We start from the raw sequence: 21,268 nt of genomic DNA on the forward strand, positions 1-21,268 counted from the left end.
AGCTATTTTTAATCCTTAATCCTAGCAGTAGTAAATAGATTGGAAGGTATATTATGTTTGTTTTAAACTTTTTTTTACATTTCAGTTGCTTCCGGGTTTTGGGCCTAGGCCAAAATGATGTCATACATGGTAGAAGTCTTCCTTTTTTTTTTATTTCATCTGGAGGAGGGGCTTTCTCTGCTAAGTACACCTTCCTACCTGCATGCCTGAGTTAAAAGCAGATGGATTCCAGGAAGTGAATGCTAAAAGAATCATCTTCAGTTACTCAAGATGGCCACAGCTAGAAATTATAGGGTTTTTTTTTTTTTCAAAGTGATTTCATAACAAATTAAAGCATGGAGACATGGATGGATGGGGGAGTTTGCTTTCAATATTTAAATGTATTATTATTATTCAGGATTTATATAGCGCCAACAATTTACACAGCGCTTTACAATATAAAAGGAGACAATACAGTTACAATACAATAAAATACAAGAGGATTAAGAGGGCCCTGCTCAGAAGAGCTTACAATCTAGTAGGGTGGGGCAGTTGGTACAAAAGGTTAAAGAGGAAGTAAACCCTGATGAATTTACTTCCTCTTTGTCTCCCTGCAAAGGTAAAGCATAATGGGCTACTATGCATCGCATAGTAGCCCATTATGTGTCACTTACCTGACACAGGAGCCAGCGATGTCACCGCTGTCCCCTGTAGTCCGGAGCGTCCATCTTCTTCCAGGTATCGCTGCTCCGGCCACTCACAGCGCCGGAGCAGCGATGACGTCACTCCCGCGCATGCGCACGGGAGCTGCCACTAACGGCTAACTAACTACTAAGTCACAGCTGTCTACGGCGCATGCGCCGTAGACAGCTGTGACTTAATACATTTCTTCTAAACTGTGTCGGTTTAGGAGATATTTCTTGGACCTACAGGTAAGCCTTAATCTAGGCTTACCTGTAGGTCAAAGTGGTTTGTAAGGGTTTACAGCCACTTTAAACTGTGGGGAATGAGCTGATGGAAGTGGTAGGAGATTAGTTGGAGACATGATAGGCTTCCCTGAAGAGTTGAGTTTTCAGGGATTGCCTGAAGGTAGCAAGAGTAGGGGATAGCCAATCCAGTGGAGGTAGCGAGTTCCAGAGGATGGGAGAGGCTCTGGAGAAATCCTGGAGAGGAGCATGGGAGGAGGAGACGAGAGAGGTTGAGATTAGGAGGTTTTGAGAAGAGCGGAGAGGACTATTTGGGTGATATTTGGAGACGAGATTGGAGATGAAGCTCGGGGCAGATTTGTGAATGGCTTTGTATGTTGTGGTTAGTATTTTGAATTTAATTCGCTGGCTGATTGGGAGCCAGTGTAGGGATTGGAGGAGAGGGTTGGCAGACACTGAGCGGTTGGTAAGGTGGATACGTCTGGCAGCAGCAGAATTTAATACAGATTTCAGTATGTGATGCTCATATAAAGTTTAGTTCTGCTTTAACCTTCATAAATATTTGTATGTTTTTAGCGCTCTGGCGCTTTTCACGTAAAGAAGATAAGAATTTTCCAGGGAGAAGGAAACAAGTAAGTGGCCACATCGAAAATAGAGCAAAAAAAGAGAAACCTAAGGAACCCGAGCATGCTGGAGAAAACTGTTGAAGGTTTTGTATTGCTATCACTTTACTTCCTCTCTTTCTTTCGATGCATCCAATGGCTGTACGTAGACAGGCCATAAACCTTTCTGTGCCCTCTTTCTGAATAACAAATATACAAATGTCACCAGGCAGGAATGCATTAAAGAGATATATGAGCTGGTAGAGGACAGCCTGGGCCACCATCAATCTCCAACATTCAGGGCAGCTGCAGCAGGATAAATAAAGATGTTCAGCCTCAGCCAAGAAGGGAATTCAAAGAGCACAGGGACCCCTGTATACACCAATTTATCACCAGAGGGGGGAAATGAGTCTCCAGCCTGGGTGACATGTTCCCTTCCTGTCCTTTACTTCTCCACCAATCCTTATTGGCATGTGACGAGGAGAAAAACTCAGCTCTGTGTGGTCTGGAATTCAAGAATTTTAGACATCTTCTGCTCTGTAGCTTCATCTATATACTGGAACAATCTGAATACATGGCTATTTAAAGAGACACTGTCAGCATGCCCATTCAGGGCGAACAGACAATGCAAGAGTCTCGGCAAAGGGCCCCTTGATCCATTAATAGTCACATGGTCAACATTTTCCCACCACTCCTTCACAACCAGCAACAACACCCAGTGCTTCTGTGTATGAGGAAGCCTGGGCAGCATAATGGCTAAGTGGTTGGCACTATCGCTTAGCAGCACTAGGGTCATTGCAGGGGCGGACTGACAACTTATGGGGCCCCCGGGCAATAGGAGATTATGGGTCCCCCAGTCAATCAGAGATTATGGGGCCACACAGTATACACACACACAGTATACAATCACATACATATACACACAGTATACACAGACAGGTTTCTATTGGCTGAGAAGGTACTGGAGAGGTGGGGCAGCTATAATCTCAGGATTTTTAGACCAAAAGAATGTCGGTAAGGGACATTTCAGAGACAGATGTAACAGAAAACACAAATTTTTACATACTGTCCCTGGTTTTACTGAGGCTGGCAACCCTGATGGGGCCCCCTAGTGGCCTGGGGCCCTCGGGCAGTGCCCGAGTGGCCGAATGGTCAGTCCACCCCTGGGTCATTGGATTGAATCCAAACCATGGCAATACCTGCATGGAGTCTGCATATTCTCCCTGAGCCTGCATGGGTTTCCTCCCACACTCCGAAGTCATGCTGGTGGGTTAATTGACACCTGTCTAAATCGGCCCTAGTATGTGTATGTATGTGTGAGTTAGGAACCTTAGATTGTAAGCTCCTGGAGGGCAGGGACTGATGTCAATGCATTATATATACATAAATTGATGGTGCTATATAAGTACCTGTAATAAAGAAAAAAGGAACTTCCTCCAATATTGCACTGCCCCAATCATTGTGCCAGTTTCAAGGCCCACATACTGTCATGACTGAGGGAGTGATGTCAATACTCCCCCTAAAGTCAGATACTGCTTGACACTTGAGATTATAGTGCTCTCTGAGAGAATAAGGAATGGTGTTGGGGCTCTAGCAAGATGACCGTGGGCCTGTGTCATTGGGCTTTGGGCTGGGTTATTGCATTGAAATGTGTGACTGGTAGGCATGTCACCAGTGCAGGAGAGATGCCAGCTGTTTGACAAGTGCAGTGCGCGTGCCATCAGTGCATACTGGTAGAAGAGATGGCGAGGTGGGTGGTGTGAGCAAAGAATGGAGAGCATTACCATCGATGGGGGGGGGGCGGTCTAGGCAGTACTTCAAAACCTTCAAAACCAGGCCCCTTTGGGTCTGGTTTGGAAGTACTTTGGGTCTAGGCAGTACTTCCAAACCAGGCCCCTTTGGGTCAGCAGAGGTGTTCCATTCACTCCTTGGACAATGAAAAGTGAGAGGATGGATATTGAGGGCACTTAATCATACAATCAGTATAAAAGCAAAAGGGGAAGCAATTGATAAACAATCATTTAAAAAAATGGCTCATAGGAAACAGAGTCCATTAGGAGTAGTCCATATGTGATCCAGGTACAGTTCAATTGAGGCAGCTCCGTGTAAAGCAAGAAGCAGCAGTATAGAAAATACAGGAAGAAGCAAAAGCTGCCTGGAGAGTAATGCCGCATACACACGACCAGACTTTTCAATGGCCTTGGTCCCGCGGACTGGTATCTGTCGGACAATTCGATCGTGTGTGGGCTCCAGCAGACTTTTTCTTCCCAAAAGTCCGGCGGACCTAGAAATAAAACTTGCTTCAAATCTTTCCTACGGACTCGAGTCTGGACAAAAAATCCGGTCGTCTGTGTGCTAGTCCGACGCTAGGGCAGCTATTGGCTACTGGCTATGAACTTCCTTATTCTACGTCATCACGTTCGAATCCTTCGGACTTTTGGAGTGATCGCGTGTGGCCAAGTCCATTCGTTTGACAGTTCGGCGGACCTCAGCTGCAAAGTCCATCGGATTGTCCAAGTCTGTCGAAAAGTCTGGTCATGTGTACGCGGCATAAAGAGGAGCCGCTCATGACAGCCTTGCTGTGTATGGGTATCTCAGTGTGACCACCATTCACACAACACCTCTCCAGCAACCACATCAGGGCAGTGGCAAGGTGGACTTGTTAGATAGGCTGTACAGGAACCCATGATTTCCAATGGCGGCCCCTAGATGGAAGGGGGGATTAGTATCTTCTCTTGAAGAGCACCAAGCTTCATGGCCACCAAGCCACCAAGCTTCATAAATGCGACCAACATTCTGATGGACATCCAAAGGTGCAACGCGGACCATGATTGCTTATTCAAACACTAACCAAGTTTTAAAAACGTCCTATAAAATCTATGGATAGAACTTACTGCTTTCTGAAACACAGGTTATCCTATTGGTGTTAATCATTTTCTGCCATCTCAAATCTTATCATTTGCTAGATTTATCACCTGTGCTAACACAATACAAAGCCCTTTCTACCTCCATATGTTCCAGATCACAGCTGGCATGTGCATTACACATTTATACAAAACATCCAACTCTTTTTACCGATGTGAGCTTGTTAGAAATGGCAGAGGCTGTGTGCTGGCTGGTGTTTAGAGGAAAATAAATTGCTTTTTCGAAAAAGAATTCATCTGCCATGCACATGGAATATGAACAATGTCTTTATCGATGGCTGGGTGCAGCTAAGGATATGTGTCAACGTGCTCATAGTCCTGAATACAAAACCATTGTATTGAAAATAACAGTATACATTATGGATTAACCTTATTTTTTAAAGCCAACGTAAGTAAACCGTCCCCCGACCCCCCATGGAAACAGCAAGTCAGTAATAAAACAAAAAAACAAGACACAAAACTGCCAGTAAATGCTTGATTAAATGCATGTTTTAGACATCAATGTAATATGCACCTGAGATCATTCAAAATTTAATGACAAGTGAAGTTTGTAGGCAGGTCCAGGTCCCCCTCCATTCTGTAGGTTGGCATTGTGCCATTATTACAGATGGAGAAGAGTTTTTTAGGGCAATTGTCCTCCTTGGGACTTTGTCAGTATCTCTGAGGAGAGAGCTGTCTGATTGGAAGCTGCAACCTCTCGGGATCACTGGCAGCAATCTTGGTCTGGGACCCTATATATTAGGGTACCCAAATCATTTGGGCATGCTTGTCAGGGACAGAGACCCCACTGGTTATGAAGAGTGTATAGCACAGGGAAAGGTTCTTGGCGAGTAGGGTCAACTCCAAGACAATGCTTGTTTCTAAGGAAGCACTCCAGTATCTGGACCAGCAATGTATGGCTCTTCACAGCAGCATTATAGGGTCATCCCAACACCCTGCAAACTAAGACCCCTCTGGCAGAACCCGTCCTATGGGAATACAGGTCCAAGACTGGTGACAACATGACAATGTATAAATTGCAACTGCTATATTACCTCTTATCAGTGCCTATAAAAACTGTCTTCTTTCATTACTGTTAACCTGTATACAATCTACAAGATATATTACAACATCAAGAACTGTGTGTGCGTGTGTCTGTCTTTGATTGGATACCCTGGGCCTAGGTCCCACCTATAGGTTGACCTCCTTCTAACCTGCTATAAGCTACCTTTGCATTTCTTGTAGACTTGGGGAGATAAGCAGTTGTGAACAAAAGCCAGTCGAAACTGGCCCTATGTCCAGATCCAACAGAGCTTGGGAAACATGTTCTACTTCTTCAGGACACAAAGTTAAAACTGAGCTCTTTTTCTGCAGGTGCATGTGTGCAGCCACTAGAGGGAGCTGGCTCCATTTTTTTATTTGCATAGTTACATAGTCTTGTAGTTAATCTGGTTGAAAAAAGACACAAGCCCATCCCATTTAACCAGCAAAGGAAAAAAAAAAACAACACACACAATTAGAAAACCTCCATATACACTATCCAATACCCACAGTTGATCCATAAAGCATGATCCCTTTTGCTCCAGACGAAAATATGCTTTCCTGATGCCCCGAGGCAATTGGATATTACCTGGATCAACTTTACCTATGAATGTTAGTATCCTGTTATATTATGTACATTTAGGAAAGAATCCCGGCCTTTCTTTAAACAATCCACTGAGCTGGACAGATCTAGCTCTTGAGGGAGTCTATTCTACATTTTCACAGTTCTTACTGTGAAGAAACCTTTCCGTACTTGGAGATAAAATCTCTTTTCCTACAGTGTCAATATATACCTACATGTAAAGAATTGTGTCCTGCAATGAACCCCCGAGAAAATCATTATACGTCAATATAAAATTATTATATTTTTCCACCTATTTTTTCAGTGGGCCATTTGCTTCTGTTATTTAGGGCAATCCATACTATTGAGATATTCCTATGGTAAACTGCAGCTTGGTCACAGAGGTGAATACATGGCTTAATGGAGAAATCAATATAAAATAAGTGGGATAAATGTAGTGTACAGTTTAAAAACCCCCGCTGCTGCACATTTGTCTGTTTTACATACATGAACAATTAAAGGTCGCCAGCAAAAATGCAAATATCGAGCATTTTTACACCTATATAATTCGACTGTTTATAAGTAGAGTGTAGTTTTTTTTTTAATGAACTATTATTGTAGTGTTTAATTGAAAGTCATTTATATGTGATTTTCCCCTTTTTACGTGTTTGCCCTTATTTGTGTTATTCTATTGAATGTGGGTATTTGGAGGTTAACCTTTAAATGAGAAGTATGTTTTTTTTTTCTTCTGTAAATTCATACTTATCTATGTGGATGCAGAATCAGGCTGATGCTGCAATCCCCCCTCCCCCCCCACCCGCTGCCTCCTAACTGAGAACTAAGCCACCGAACACTGCCGATGGCTCGGTTCTCTCACCTCCCCCTTTGGAGAGCTGCTGCCTGTCATGCCGGAGCTCTCCTGCTCTGCTCCTCCATGCTCACTGGAGCGCTGAGCTGTGGAGGGGCAGGGAGAGTTCCCCCCATCACACGAGAGGTTCTCCCATCACATCAAGGACCCCCATCACATCAGAGGTCCCCCATAACATGAGAGGTCCTCCCATCTCATCAGAGTTCCCCCATCACATCAAAGGTCCTCCCATCACATCAGAGGTCCTCCATCACATCAGAGTTCCCCTCATCACATTAGAGGTCCTCTCATCACATCAGAGGTCTTCCCATCATATGAGAGTTTCCCCCATCAGATCAGATAACATCTAGAAAGTTCTTTAAAGTCCGCTTCTGCAAGAGCAATGTTCATAATATCCTTGTAGGTCAAAAGGGACCACACCTCCAGTCCTCATCCTCTATGTCCTCCCCTAGATCCAGTGGTTCTTATTCAAAGATTATTTATTTAATTGTAACCACAGAAAACGCCTTTTGAGAATTTACTATGTCCCCTTCTTCATGGTTTTTGTCAGAGTTGGCCACCCTCAAGAGCGACAAGGATGTTCAGGGCTTTTAATTGGAGTAGAAGTGAAAGGTGGAACATTAAGCCCTTGTACACGCGGTCGGAGATTCCGACAACCAAATCCGTCGGATTTTGTCCGACGGATTTTGTCCGAAACTGTTTTATACACACGGTCGGACGAAGTTGTCGGAAAATCAGATCGTTCAGAGCGTGATGACGTTATTTCGTTACGACGGGACTATGTTCAGGCTAGTAGCCAATAGCTTTGATGTAGGAATTTGATCTGAGCATGCGTGGCACTTTGTCCGATCGGAATTCTCTACACATGATCGGAGTATGTCCGATCGGAGCATTTTGTTGGAAAATATTTCCGGCAAGTTGGAAAAGTTGGTCCGACGGATATTCTGATGGAAACAGTCCGATGCAGACCACACACAGTCGGAATATCCGACAAAATGCTCCGATCGGACACATTCTGACGGAATCTCCGACCGTGTGTACAAGGGCTAAAACAGGTTGCAATGACTATTTTGTAGGATGCTGGCATAGTATATAGACAATGATGGCAAATTCCAGTGTACAGGCAATTATCAACAGTGGCAAAAGTAATAGGCTGCTTGTCATGCGACCACTTGGCTCCACCACTCCCTTTGTTGCTAGCTCTTGCCTCTACTTGTGGGGCGCCATCAATATTTGGATTCCTCAATGGTTGCCTGGGATGATCATTATGAGAGCTCCTGCTCTGCCTTATTGATTTTTAATGGATTTTATATTATGGGGAATTTAACAGTAAGAGCTGGAACCCCAAGAGGTGGGGGGGGGGGACACCTAAAACTTCCAGGTAGACAGGAAGAAAGTTAAGAAAGATGGTTGGGAAATCTCACGTTTGGAACATCTGAGACTTTTATGAAGCTAAAGAAGCTGGGTAGGCTGCACTTATACTAAAATATAAAACCTGGGTGAAATGACCTTTTATAATTACTGGCATATTAGTAAAATAAATTAAAGGATTATGACACACAAACAGGATCTATAAAATTTTTGGATCTACTGACCTTTGGTTGCGTATTTGGATCCCCCTCATGATCCAAGGAGGCTTCTAAAACAGAACTATGATGGTTGTTCTAGTGTGCACTCCATGTACCAGGAAATTCTTTACGATTCCACATATCAATTTTTGTTGTCTACCTCTCCTCTGCAGAGTCTTTCTCTCCACCTCTCGCTGCACTCAGCGTCATCCAAACTAACATCACCATACAACAGCTGCACTTGTTTTCTAGTGTCTATTTTTTCTCCCACCTTGGGATCATTTCAGTTCATTTGGGAATATCAGCTACGCCGCTACACTAATTACATCCCATAGGAGATCCAGAGATCATCATACCTAAGAGAACCTGTGTCCTGCGCACATTGACCATCCACCTATTTAGGCACCTATTTTATAGGGTGGGCTGATTTATTAGGTGCCCCCATTGTTTCTGTGGCCTACAGCGGCTGAAGTAATATTAAAGTAAACTAGTCTTAAATCCAAACATACTACATCGGTATTATAAAAAAACAAAAAAACAAACAAACAGGCATCCAGAAGCACCTTCGGTCATTATCTACTTTAAAGAGGAAGTAAACCCTGATGGGTTTACTTCCTCTTTCATTCCCTGCAAAGGTAAAGCATAATGGGCTACTATGCATCGCATAGTAGTCCATTATGTGTCACTTACCTGACACAGGAGCCAGCGAAGTCACCGCTGTCCCCTGTAGTCCGGCGCATCCATCTTCTCGGTGGGTCTCGCTGCTCCGCCGCTGTCATTCGACGAAGCCACGATGACGTCACTCAGGTGCATGCGCACGGGAGCCGTCACTGGCGGCATATCGCCGTTGACAGTGGCACGCTCAGTGCGCCTGCGCGCCGCTGTCTGCGGTGCATGCGAAATATCTCCTAAACCGTGTAGGTTTAGGAGATATTTCTTGGACCTACAGGTAAGCCTTAATCTAGGCTTACCTGTAGGTCAAAGTGGTTTGTAAGTAGGGTTGCCACCTTTTCTTCAAGTCAAACCCGAACAGTTTTGTGGCCCACAGAAATTTCTTTTTTATAGTATAAGCTATACATATATTTTGCTACTAAATAACATTTCTAATCATATGTATATAAGTTAATAACAAAAGTCCTCTTTTACATCAGAGTCCACAGACCTCTGAACTCTGGGGACTCTGACATAAGGAATGCTCTGTGAACCCCGATTAATGGGGGAACACTGAGTACTCTGATGTACAGAGAGGACTCTGCTGTAAGGGGAAACACTGGTGTAAAGGGTAACTCTGATGTAAGGGGTGCTCTGAGAACCCTGATTTGACTTAGTGTACTCTCTCTGAGGAAGGAGAGGGAAGGGGGGAGACTTCATTCAGAGACAGGGATGGATGGTGAGCTCACTCACCCCTTGGCAGTCTGCACCTCTCATTCAGATGGATCTGAGGCTGCTGGACTTCAAATTTCCAGCCTCAACTTTCCTTTTCTGAGGCACAGCACCGGGGATTGGAGTGTGGGCAGACACAGAGGGGTAGGGATGGGGGGGAAGAGGTGCAGATCAAGCCCTCTCTCTTCTCCCGTCTCTATGTGTTGGTGGGGGGGTGGAGGGTATGGTTTGTTAGTGGTGGCTTTGGCAGTGTGAAAGACAGTGTAACAGACACTCTCAGCAGTGAAAACTGCAGCCAGAAACCCTGCTGGGAAACCATAGTCCAGTCTAAATAATGTGTCCGGGTTTCAGACAGTCTGAAACCTGGACACATGATTCCAAACCCGAACTGTCCGGGTGAATCCTGGACAGGTGGCAACCCTATTTGTAAGGGTTTACAACCACTTTAAGACAAGACTTTATTCAGACACTTTTTGTTTACAAGTAAAAATATGTATTTTTGCTAGAAAATTACTTAGAACCCCCAAAAATGATATATGTGTGTAGTAGAGGCCCTAAAGAATAAAATGGTGGGTTTTGCTAATTTTTATGTCACACAGTATTTGCGCAGCAGTTTTTCTAACACATTTTTACAAATTACAATGCACATAGAGACAATATAATACCCAAAGGTATTTGGTAAAACATAAAATATGGCGTTGCACCGGGTAAACAGATGACAAAGACGTCACACTTCTAAATTGCGCATGCTTGTGCAATGGAGCTAAATTTCTGTATTTTTAGATCTCCATAGGCAATGCTTTATTAGCCTTTATTACTTCCCAGTTTAGAGTTACACAGGAGGTCTGGTGCTAGAATTATTGCTCTCACTCTGATGTTCGCAACGATTTCTCACATGTGTGGTGCGATAGCCATTTTACGAAAGCCTATGGGCCTATGGGACCAATGTGTGTGTTCGCCTTTGCATGCGAGCATGGCCGGGGGGGGTTGCATCTCGGGACACTTTACATTTTTTATTTATTTATTGGTGTTACAATTACGGATGTTTTTGTGCACTTGTACACTATGACAGATGTTGATTGTCCACCGGCAGACTCTGACAGACGTTGATGTCACAGTGAAACACTATTGCAGATGTTTTGTGCACTGGTACAGATGATGATGGGGCGCTGTGGCGGATCTTTTGTGCACTGGTACAGATGTTGATGGGGCACTATGACAGATGTTTTGTTGTTTTGTGCACTGGTACGGATGTTGATGGGGCGCTGTGAGAAATGTTTTTTGCACTGGTACAGATGTTGATGGGGTACAGTGACAGATGTTTTGTGCACTGGTACAGAAGTTGATGGGGCACCATAACAGATGTTTTGTGCACTGGTACGGATGTTGATGGGGCGCTGTGACAGATGTTTTGTGCACTGGTACAGAAGTTGATGGGGCACCATAACAGATGTTTTGTGCACTGGTACAGAAGTTGATGGGGCACCATAACAGATGTTTTGTGCACTGGTACGGATGTTGATGGGGCGCTGTGACAGATGTTTTTTGCACTGGTAAAGATGTTGATGGGGCACTGTGACAGATGTTTTGTGCACTGGTACAGAAGTTGATGGGGCACTGTGGTGGATGTTTTGTGCACCAGTACAGATGTTGATGGGGACACTTGGACAGATGTTCATGGGACTGGGACAGTGGTGCTTGGTCTACTATGTGTGGGGATGGCTGTAGTCTGTGTGATCTGTGACAGCTCTGTGTAAAATCATCACTTACACGCAGAGTTGTCAGCACTGGCTGCAGTTTGGAGGGCCAATCACAGCGCCCATATCCCAATCTGTGTTTGATTTACAACCATCACAGGATCACGCCGCTGCATGGCCACACACTGGCACTCGTTCTGAGCGATGTACCGATACGTCGACTTAGAACAACAAAGCTCCCACCCCCACTGTTTATGTACAGTGGAACAAGGCACGTACATTCCACATTAATAATTATGCTACCAAAATTAGCGTGCGCTGTAAATTGCCTCCAACATTGCTCCTGTGTCTTCTTGCTGGAGGCCGCCATTTTAATGAAGCCCAGAGCCCCTGAGCAGCAGTAAATCTGTAAGCTGTCAGCAAATTGGCCTCAACAGTTTTGGCACATTGCCTAAAAATAGAGAGCAACTGAGCATATGCAGAGCAGGGTGAGACAACAGGGTTGATTTTTTGTAACTAGAAAGTTCAAAATCTGGTGCAGCTCTGCATAAAAACCAATCAGCTTCCAGGGTTTTTTTTTTTTTTTGTAAAAGCTTAATTGAACAAACTGAAATTATAAGCTGATTGGCTGCTATGCACAGCTGCACCAAACTTTGCGCTCTCTAGTTTTGGTAAATCAACGCCAATATATTACTTTCATTTAAACAGTATAGGCACTTATTTTTAATGTTTTACATAGCTATACCTGCAAAAGGGGACAACCTGACATCATCTAGCGGGACTTCATTTTCTCACTAAAGTTCCACTTTAAAGTATGTTATTTCCTTTTACATTTGCAAGACAACATTTCACTACATATGCCATGGGCAGTGCCTGTTCTAAATACAGTCATGTATGAAATTGTACATTCATTCGGAGATATAGGCTTTGTCTTGAAGACTGGTTGCGGGGACATGGTATCAGACAATACTTGATGGGTCATGTACTGAAGCTGGTAAAACTGGTAATTATAGAAATGCATCGATGAGTGTTCCTTGTAATTAGATGCAAGCAGATTCTTGTATGGGCAGAGCCGAGAGCCCATAGTGAATGATCACGAGAGCAGCAGCTGTGATGTCGGCAATGAACATTCTGCCAAAACTGACTTGGCAAGCAATAAAAGAATGAGTAAGAATAATTTAGAACAGGTTACAACCACTATAGGCAATCGACATTTCTTTACACTCTTTGCATTACACCCCAGGTTAAATAAAAAAATCATTAAAGAAAATATTTATTTACTAAATATAATTGAGCACATACCTTCACAATGGCATTGCTGAAAGGTTTCAAAATGAGTGCCAAATAGTGAGTGTTCTACATCTGCTACAAATACAACCTTAAAGAGGGATTCCACCAAAAAAATAAATATTAAAAGCCAGCAGCTATAAATACTACAGCTGCTGACTTTTAATAAATGGACACTTGCCTGTCCCGGGTTCCAGCGATGCCGGCAGCCGAGGCCGATCGATCGCTCGGCTCTCGGCTGCTGCCACCACCATTCTAGGTGAGGGAATCAGGAAGTGAAGCGAATCGGCTTCACTTCCCGGTTCCCTACTGCGCATGCGCAGCGCAATAGGAATTCTCCGCGCTGTCTCTGAGACCCGTGTGTGTCCCAGCAGACAGCGCGGCAGGACAGGAAATGGCGTAGACTCCCACGGGAATCTATGCCCAGAAGTGGGTGTAAATACCTGTCTTTGACAGGTATCTCCACCCCCCTCCCCCCTGAAAGGTGCCAATTGTGACACCGGAGGGGGGGAGGGATCCGATCAGCGGAGGTTCCACTTTAGGGTGGAACCCCGCTTTAAAGAGTAACTTCACTTTTGTTGAGAAAAAAAAGCATTCTGGGTAGACATGTGCAATTCGTTTTGTTCCAAATTAGTTTTTCATCAAAATTCAGCATATTCATTTATTTGGAAGCATTCGATTGAACAATAGACTATTTGACTAATAATTAAAAAAAAAAAAAAAAAATCTAAAAGAAGGAAAATTCGAAAGAACGAAAATCTGAAAATCAGAAAGAAGGAAAATTCAAAAGAATGAAAATCATAAATTCACCAAGAACGAAAATAAGAACGAAAATCATAAATTCACAAAGAACGAAAATAAAAACGAAAATCAGAAAGAACCAAAATTCGAAAACAACGAAAATAAGAGCAAAAATCAGAAAATCTGAAAAAACGAAAATCTGAAAATAAGAACAAAAATCTGAAAATTATTATTATTATAAAGGATTTATATAGCGCCAACAGTTTACGCAGCGCTTTACAATATTAAAGGAGACAATACAGTTACAATACAATAAAATACAAGAGGATTAAGAGGGCCCTGCTCAGAAGAGCTTACAATCTAATAGGGTGGGGCAGGTGGTACAAAAGGTTGTAACTGTGGGGAATGAGCTGATGGAAGTGGTAGAAGATTAGTTGGAGACGTGATGGGCTTCCCTGAAGAGATGAGTTTTCAGGGATCGCCTGAAGGTAGCAAGAGTAGGGGATGGCCAGACCAGTGGAGCTAGCGAGTTCCAGAGGATGGGAGATTCTCTGGAGAAATCCTGGAGACGAGCATGGGAGGAAGAGACGAGAGAGCTTGAGAGTAGGAGGTCTTGAGAAGAGCGGAGAGGATGATTTTGGTAATATTTGGAGACGAGATTGGAGTTGTAGCTCGGGGCAGAGTTGTGAATGGCATTGTATGTTGTGGTGAGTATTTTGAATTTAATTCGCTGGCTGATTGGGAGCCAGTGTAGGGATTGGAGGAGAGGGTTGGCAGACGCTGAGGGGTTGGTAAGGTGGATAAGTCTGGCAGCAGAATTCACGATAGACTGAAGAGGGGAGGAGCCTATGGAGAGGCAGGCCAACGAGAAGGGAGTTGCAATAGTCAAGGCGAGAGATAACAAGGGAGTGAATGCGGAGCGTGGTGGTTTCATTTGTTAAAAAGGGGCAAATTTAAGAGATGTTAAAGAGGTGAATTCTACAAACTTTTGACAACGATTGCACTTGGGGCTGAAATGAGTCAGAAAAGTCAGAGTCTAATGCCATGTACACACGAGCAGACTTTTTGACGGACTAGGTCCGACGGTCTTTCCGATAGACTTTCGGCGGAGTTCCGATGGACTTTCCGAATGAACGGACTTGGCCACACACAATCACACCAAAGTCCGACGGATTTGAACGTGATGACGTACGACTGGACTAGAATAAAGGAAGTTCATAGCCAGTAGCCAATAGCTGCCCTCGCGTCGGTTTTCATCCGTCGGACTAGCATACACACGAGCGGATTTCTCGATAGGAACTGGATCCGGCGGAGTTCCGGCGAAAAAATTTGAAACATGTTCTATTTCTAAAGTCCGTCAGATTTTTGGACAGCAAAGCTGGAGCCCACACACAATCGAATTGTCCGACGGATTCGCTCTGTCTGACCTTTGCTGTTGAAAAGTCCGGTCGTGTGTAGGTGGCATAAGATTACACCCGAGAACCCTGGAGTGAGGGGAGGGACTGATGGCTGCATTATTGATTTTGATGGAAGAGTCACGGAGGGGGGAAAATCCAAAAATAAGAACGAAAAATCCGAAAGAACAAAAAACATATGGATAATGAAATTTTTCGTATTTTCTATTATATATAATTTAATTACTAACCATTATTATAGTTTTTTAAATTATTATTTATGAATAATGAATAATGAGGGAACTTTCACACTGCGGCACTATTTTTAGCGGCACTTTACCGTTGTTTTAGCAGCGCTTTTAACCCTCGCTAGCGGCCGAAAAAGGGATAAAAGCGCTGGCAAAGTGGGCAGGGAGCATTGTATACACCACTCCTAAAGCGCCTCAAAGGTCCTGCCAGCGCACCGCTCCAGTGTGAAAGCCCCATTGTTGGTGTCAGTGGGAGGAATAGTACCCCATCATTGGTGTCCGTGAGAGGGATAGTGCCTCACCGTTGGTGTCACTGGGAGGAATAGTACCCCAAGGGCCGGATAAAGGCAAGCAAAGGGGCATCTGTCCCCAGGGCTGCAGTTTGGAGACCACTGTCCTAAGGGATCCAAATGATCCATATGTTTCTATAGGGAGGTTGTTGTTTTTAAGACCCATGGTTGCGTTTCTACAGATACACCAGTGAAGGAAACCAAATGGTCCTTAAAACCAATTGACAAAGCTTTTCATTTTCAACTAGCATTGTCCTTAGGGAGCCACAAGACCTTCATAGTTGGCTGAGGACCCACTATAAAGCTACATAATGGGTGGCTGCCTATATGCCCCCATCTCTACTATTACCATGTCTGTAACAGCATTTACGGTCAGAATTACATTTAGTATAGTAGATGAGTATGTCTATAGAGACAGACGGATACTTGGAGATTATAAAAATGTTTTCTGATGATACAATATATATATATATATATATATATATATATTCATACATACATATACAGTATATATAAAACATGCATTGCCCAGTGCTGTGAGCTAGACATTAATGGGTGACGCTTACACTATTAAAGGCTGGAATGGGAAGTAATCAGAATTTTATGTCCCTCATTTAACTTCATTTGCCCAAATGGATGTGTAGATGTGACAGTAAAGGCTGTCAGCCCTTCTTTGCACAGCTGTCACATTGTGACACGTGAAGTTGTCACATATTGTTGCTCTGGGTTCAGCCTTCCAAAGCATTGCATTTTACTGTCTATTAACCAGTTCTGTACTGCAGTGTTGTAAACCTTATTGAGCTCATTTAAAAGGACCGTTGTGTGTCTTTTTGTTTTATGTATGTTTTTTTCCCTTCTTTTGTTTCACTACTATTTTTATAGACATTCTAGAGTGTGTATTACATGTATTTTAACTATGGGTGTATTGTATATATATTTTTTTTTATGTTTATGTGGATGAAACAAATCGTTAATTTCTTTTAAGTCTTTCTTTTAAATTTACAACAATACATTTAAACATATTTTATACATGCTTGAGTAAATGTATTAACTATGCTGTGAATAGCTTGATGTGTTCACCCTTCTTCTAGGCCTCGGAATCTTAAGGATGTTCAGACTACTGAACATATTTTTTGATTTTTTTTTTTTTTTACTTTGAAGAGACCCTGTGTGTCGATTGGCTGGTCTCCCATTGCACAATGGTTCTTCCACCAACCAACGTATATATCAATCAGCAAAAGGGACAGGGGACCCGGGGTCAGTTTCTCAGGAGACTTCAGAGGAAGGTATTTCTTCAGTAGAGCAGTGCTGCGTAGCATGGGCAAGGGGAAATTTACTGTCTTCTTTTACATGGGGAGCTTTTTTTTTCTAAATGTATTTTTCTGACCAGATTGCTTAAAGAGGGGGGTAAGAGTTAAGGGGCAAATTAAACTATATACACTATATTACCAAAAGTATTGAGCTATCTGCCTTTACACGCACATGAACTTTAATGGCATCCCAGTCTTAGTCCGTAGGGTTCAATATTGAGTTGGCCCACCCTTTGCAGCTATAACAGCTTCAACTCTTCTGGGAAGGCTGTCCACAAGGTTTAGGAGTGTGTCTATGGGAATGTATGACCATTCTTCCAGAAGCGCATTTGTGAGGTCAGGCACTGATGTGGACAAGAAGGCCTGGCTCGCAGTCCCCTGCTCTAATTAATCCCAAAGGTGTTCAGGGCTCTGTGAAGGTCAGTCAAGTTCCTCCACCCCAAACTCACTCATGCATGTCTTTATGGACCTTGCTTTGTGAACTGGTGCGCAGTTATGTTGGAACAGGAAGGGCCCATTCCCAAACTGTTCCCACAAAGCTAGGAGCATGAAATTGTCCAAAATGTCTTGGTATGCTGACACCTTAATAATTCCTTCCACTGGAATTAAGGGGGCAAGCCCAACCCTTGAAAAAGAAACCCACACCATAATCCCCCCTCCACCAAATGATTTGGACTAGTGCAAAAAAAGGTCCATAGACATGGATGAGCAAGTTTGGGGTGGACTGGTCTGCACAGAGTTCTGACCTCAACATGATAGGACAACTTTGGGACTAATTAGAGCGGAGACTGTGAGCCAGACTTTCTCGTCCGCATTAATGCCTGACCTCACCAATGCGCTTCTGTAAAAAGAATGGACAAACATTCCCATAGACACACTCCTAAACCTTGTGTACAGCCTTCCCAGAAGAGTTGAAGCTGTTATAGCTGCAAAGGGTGAGCCAACTCAATATTGAACCCAACGGACTAAGACTGGGATGCCATTAAAGTTAATGTGTGTGTAGAGGCAGGCCTCCCAATACTTTTGGTAATATATGGGTATATGCTTTGCTCATACAGGGCAAATCAACAGGTTCATTTCATTGGCAGCCCCACCAGCTGCACATGCTCATCTTCTCTTCACTTCCTAAATGCTCATTTGTCTGCTGGAAATAAAGAGAGTGATGCTAGATTTTCACCTGTAGAACGTCTTTTGAACGTTCGGGAAGAAAGTATAAAAATAGCTTGTCAGACCATTTGATGGTGGCTTCATCATGTACTCAACTAATTTCAAACACTGTGTCAATGTCTTGATTTTTGTAGAAATGTTTTTTTTTTTGACAAGTACATGCACATAAGACTTGATACAGTTTTTTCTCCTTCGCGAGCATATTCAGCAATTAGAAATGCATGTGTTCCCATTACAGTGAACAAAAATTTTCCATCCTTGGCCTTCCATTTTTGAATCGCTCTGGTCAAAGCCAATGGGCGAATTTTCCCCTTTAACTCTTAGGTAATCAAATGAATGTTCTGAAAACAACAATATTCCAACAACATTTTATGAGCCAGGTTTAGCCCCATGTAAGCTCCAAGTCCTTTTTCATTTTAGAAGAATGACTACTTATAATATAAAGCGTTTACTATATCTGGAATTATCCTTCTTTGAGAATCTACAGTTTTGCTTATCTTGATGGAGTGAAATAGGTAAGAGAACCTGTATTACCTAGGAACTACTACCTAGGAACTGGTACTGGACACTGGGTGACTTGTGTTTTGAGGTAGTCTTTATTGATAATTGGGATCCTCATTTGCCATTCATGACCCGGGCCTTTTTATAAATAATGAAGCAATCAATAAGTGATTCTCATGACAGATGTGTTCTGATGAATTGCTGTACAAGCTGCAGATTGCTTGTTTAACCTCCTGACCTCTAAGGAGCCTTGGGGCTTGAAATAGAGGTGGGGTGATATTTCATGCGATATTGGGTTGTGGGTGATTGATGCTGAGCCGATAAAAGTGTATCTCATGGCTAGATCAATAAAGAAGGAGGCCAGTAGATGAGATCTTATAGGGACAGCTGAGAAATATGTGGCTAATTGGACATGTGTTAAAGGCTGTTAATGTACTAGTGTGGTGGCGCTCAATCTGACTTCCAGGAACATATTTCTATTCAGGTTGTATATTTATTATTAAAAAAAAACATTACATTATGTTTAAAGTGGTTCTAAAGCCTTAATATTTTTTACAGTAATGCATTCAATGCATTAAAGTACAGTAAAATTTGAACTAAGCACATATATCTGTTGTGTTTACTTGTCTCTCTCCAAAGCTCTAAGGCCGCGTACACACGCGCAGACTGTTCGCCCAACTTTGTCCGCTGAACAGTGTTTGGGCGGACAGTCCGCTTGTGTGTGGGCTTTCAGCGGACAGTTTCAGCGAACAGTCCGCTGAACAAGGTTTTTCGGAAATTCCGTAAAACTGTCCGCTGAAACCTTGTTTCAGCGAACAGTCCGCTCATGTGTAGGCTTGTTCGTCAAACAAAGTTGCGCGCATGCTCAGAAAGGATTTTCACGCCGAAAGCTATAATGCAGTGTATAGGACGTCGTATTTTTCGTCCCGTCGTACGTGCCGTTCACGTCATCGCGCACGGTTTCAGCAAACTGTTCGTCCGTCGTGTGTGGCCATGTCCGTCCATGCTAAGTTTGAGCGGACTGTTTGCCGAAACTGTTGGACGGACAAAGTTGGGCGAACAGTCCGCGCGTGTGTACGCGGCCTTAGTGTCGTTTCTCTCTGGTGCTTTGTTCCTCTATTATCAGCATGAGTCACTTCTGACAAATTTTCCAACACATGAGATAACATGAGCTAAAATCTTGTGACTGGGAGGGAGCTTAGAGGGAGATAAGCACTGATCTTGTCTATTCAGAATACAGCTCTGCATGTTCCTTCGTTCTTCTGCCTGGAGAAGGGGGGTGTCCATTTCCTCCAATCAGCTTTCAGACCGTGTAAGTCAAGTCTCCCTGCCCACCCCTATGTACTGCTGGCAGATGAAGAAAGATTTTTAACATGATCTACACTTCTCAAAGGGTGTATAAAGGGGAAGACAGCAGATGTACAAGTAAAACTTATGTAGGATGATTTGCTTCATCTCTGAGTATCACCTGAGACTGTTCACTTCACTGGGTATATGTGAGGTTTTACAACCACTTTAAGGTAAAAAAAAAACCTTCTGTGCAACTTATACTTACTTAATGCTGTGACGAGGTAGCAGGGGTCAGGGCCAAGCCATTAAGTCTGTGTCAATAGATGCAGACAGGGCGGCTCATGAGCAGGCCTGCACAGTTGCCACCATAGAACGACAAGTCCTGGTTTTGACAGGTACCTGCTCCCACTTCCTGGTAAGATCGCCACACAGTGAATACAGTCAGCAGCAGAATAGTTTCGGCAATAAGCCTTGTTCAAAGCACGCATGTATGTTAAAAACATACTTCCCAACTTTTTGATGGGAATGAGGGACACCTATCAGCAAAAGTATGCAGGCATAGGACACACCCCTTTGCCGTGCCTCCTTAAAGGAGAATTGTACAAAAAAACAAGATTGGTTAAACCCACAAGTGTTTTATTTCCCCACTACTATTCATTTATATTGGCATTTGGAATTAGTGATGGCCGAACGGTTCGCCCGGCGGTCGTTTCGCGGCGAATTTCCGACATTCGCGGTCCGCACGTTCGAACGCCTTTTTCCGTCGTTCGCCGCGGCGGACTTACGTGTTTAATGTATACAAGAACTTTAACCTTTGGTGACACGTTTATCATGTGATACAGGACAGCCAATTGAGACATGACAGCACATGGACACTTGTACATTCCCCCTAACCTATAAATACACCCGATCCGGTGGCCATTTTACATTCTTTCTTCTGTTACGATAGGGACAGGTTCCTGTGTGGAGTAGGGAGAGATAAACCACTAGCTATTTGGTACACAAAAGTTCTTTTCAGGACTGGTATAGGTGTTAGGTGTTGATAGGTTTGCTGTGCTGCTGATTCTTGCAGCAGCCTGAGTGTCTTTTGTTAGTTTAGAGAAAGGGAAAGGACGGTGTATGCTACAGGGACAGCCAGATTAGTCTTTCATCATCATCATCATCATCATCATCATTAGCTGTTACTATCAAGGTCCACAAAAGAGCTGTTCCAGTAACCACTAATCGTTCTCTTTTTTTGCCAATTTGTATAGGGACAGGAAGGAAGCAGTGTTGTCAGGCAGTGAGGGTAATTTTAAAGACTTGCTGTTATTATTAGTTCCACAAAGGTTCTTTTCAGGACTGGTATCAGTGGTACAGTAATAGGCTTGTACATGTATAATATTCTTTCTTCCAAATATAGAAAGGATATTATACTTGACTGCTGCCCTTCTGCTGCAGTCTGCTAAACATTCACAACTCACTTGTTCCACAAAAGTTCTTATAAGGACTGGTAACTTGGTATAGGGTGC

The 21,268-nt window shown here is 43.3% G+C and overlaps 1 protein-coding gene across 3 annotated transcripts in view; it reads right to left on the minus strand.

Moving 5' to 3' along the window:
* The window catches only part of SLC1A2 (solute carrier family 1 member 2), a 174,533-nt gene that overhangs the window by 100,053 nt on the left and 53,212 nt on the right, over nucleotides 1-21,268 (minus strand). For 2 of the 3 annotated variants that reach the window (XM_077462926.1, XM_077462948.1), the window contains exon 1: nucleotides 8,477-8,653. The exons of the other annotated variant lie outside the window; for it this stretch is intronic. In XM_077462926.1, the coding sequence (XP_077319052.1) occupies nucleotides 8,477-8,505 (29 nt within the window). In that variant the 5' untranslated portion in view covers nucleotides 8,506-8,653. Of the gene's footprint in view, nucleotides 1-8,476; nucleotides 8,654-21,268 lie in introns of those variants that run through there. 3 annotated transcript variants of the gene reach the window in all.

The sequence above is a fragment of the Lithobates pipiens genome, unplaced genomic scaffold, assembly GCF_037356315.1.
Source record: "Lithobates pipiens isolate NorthernLeopardFrog02 unplaced genomic scaffold, aLitPip1_a1.2 Scaffold_10, whole genome shotgun sequence".
NCBI lineage: Eukaryota > Metazoa > Chordata > Amphibia > Anura > Ranidae > Lithobates > Lithobates pipiens.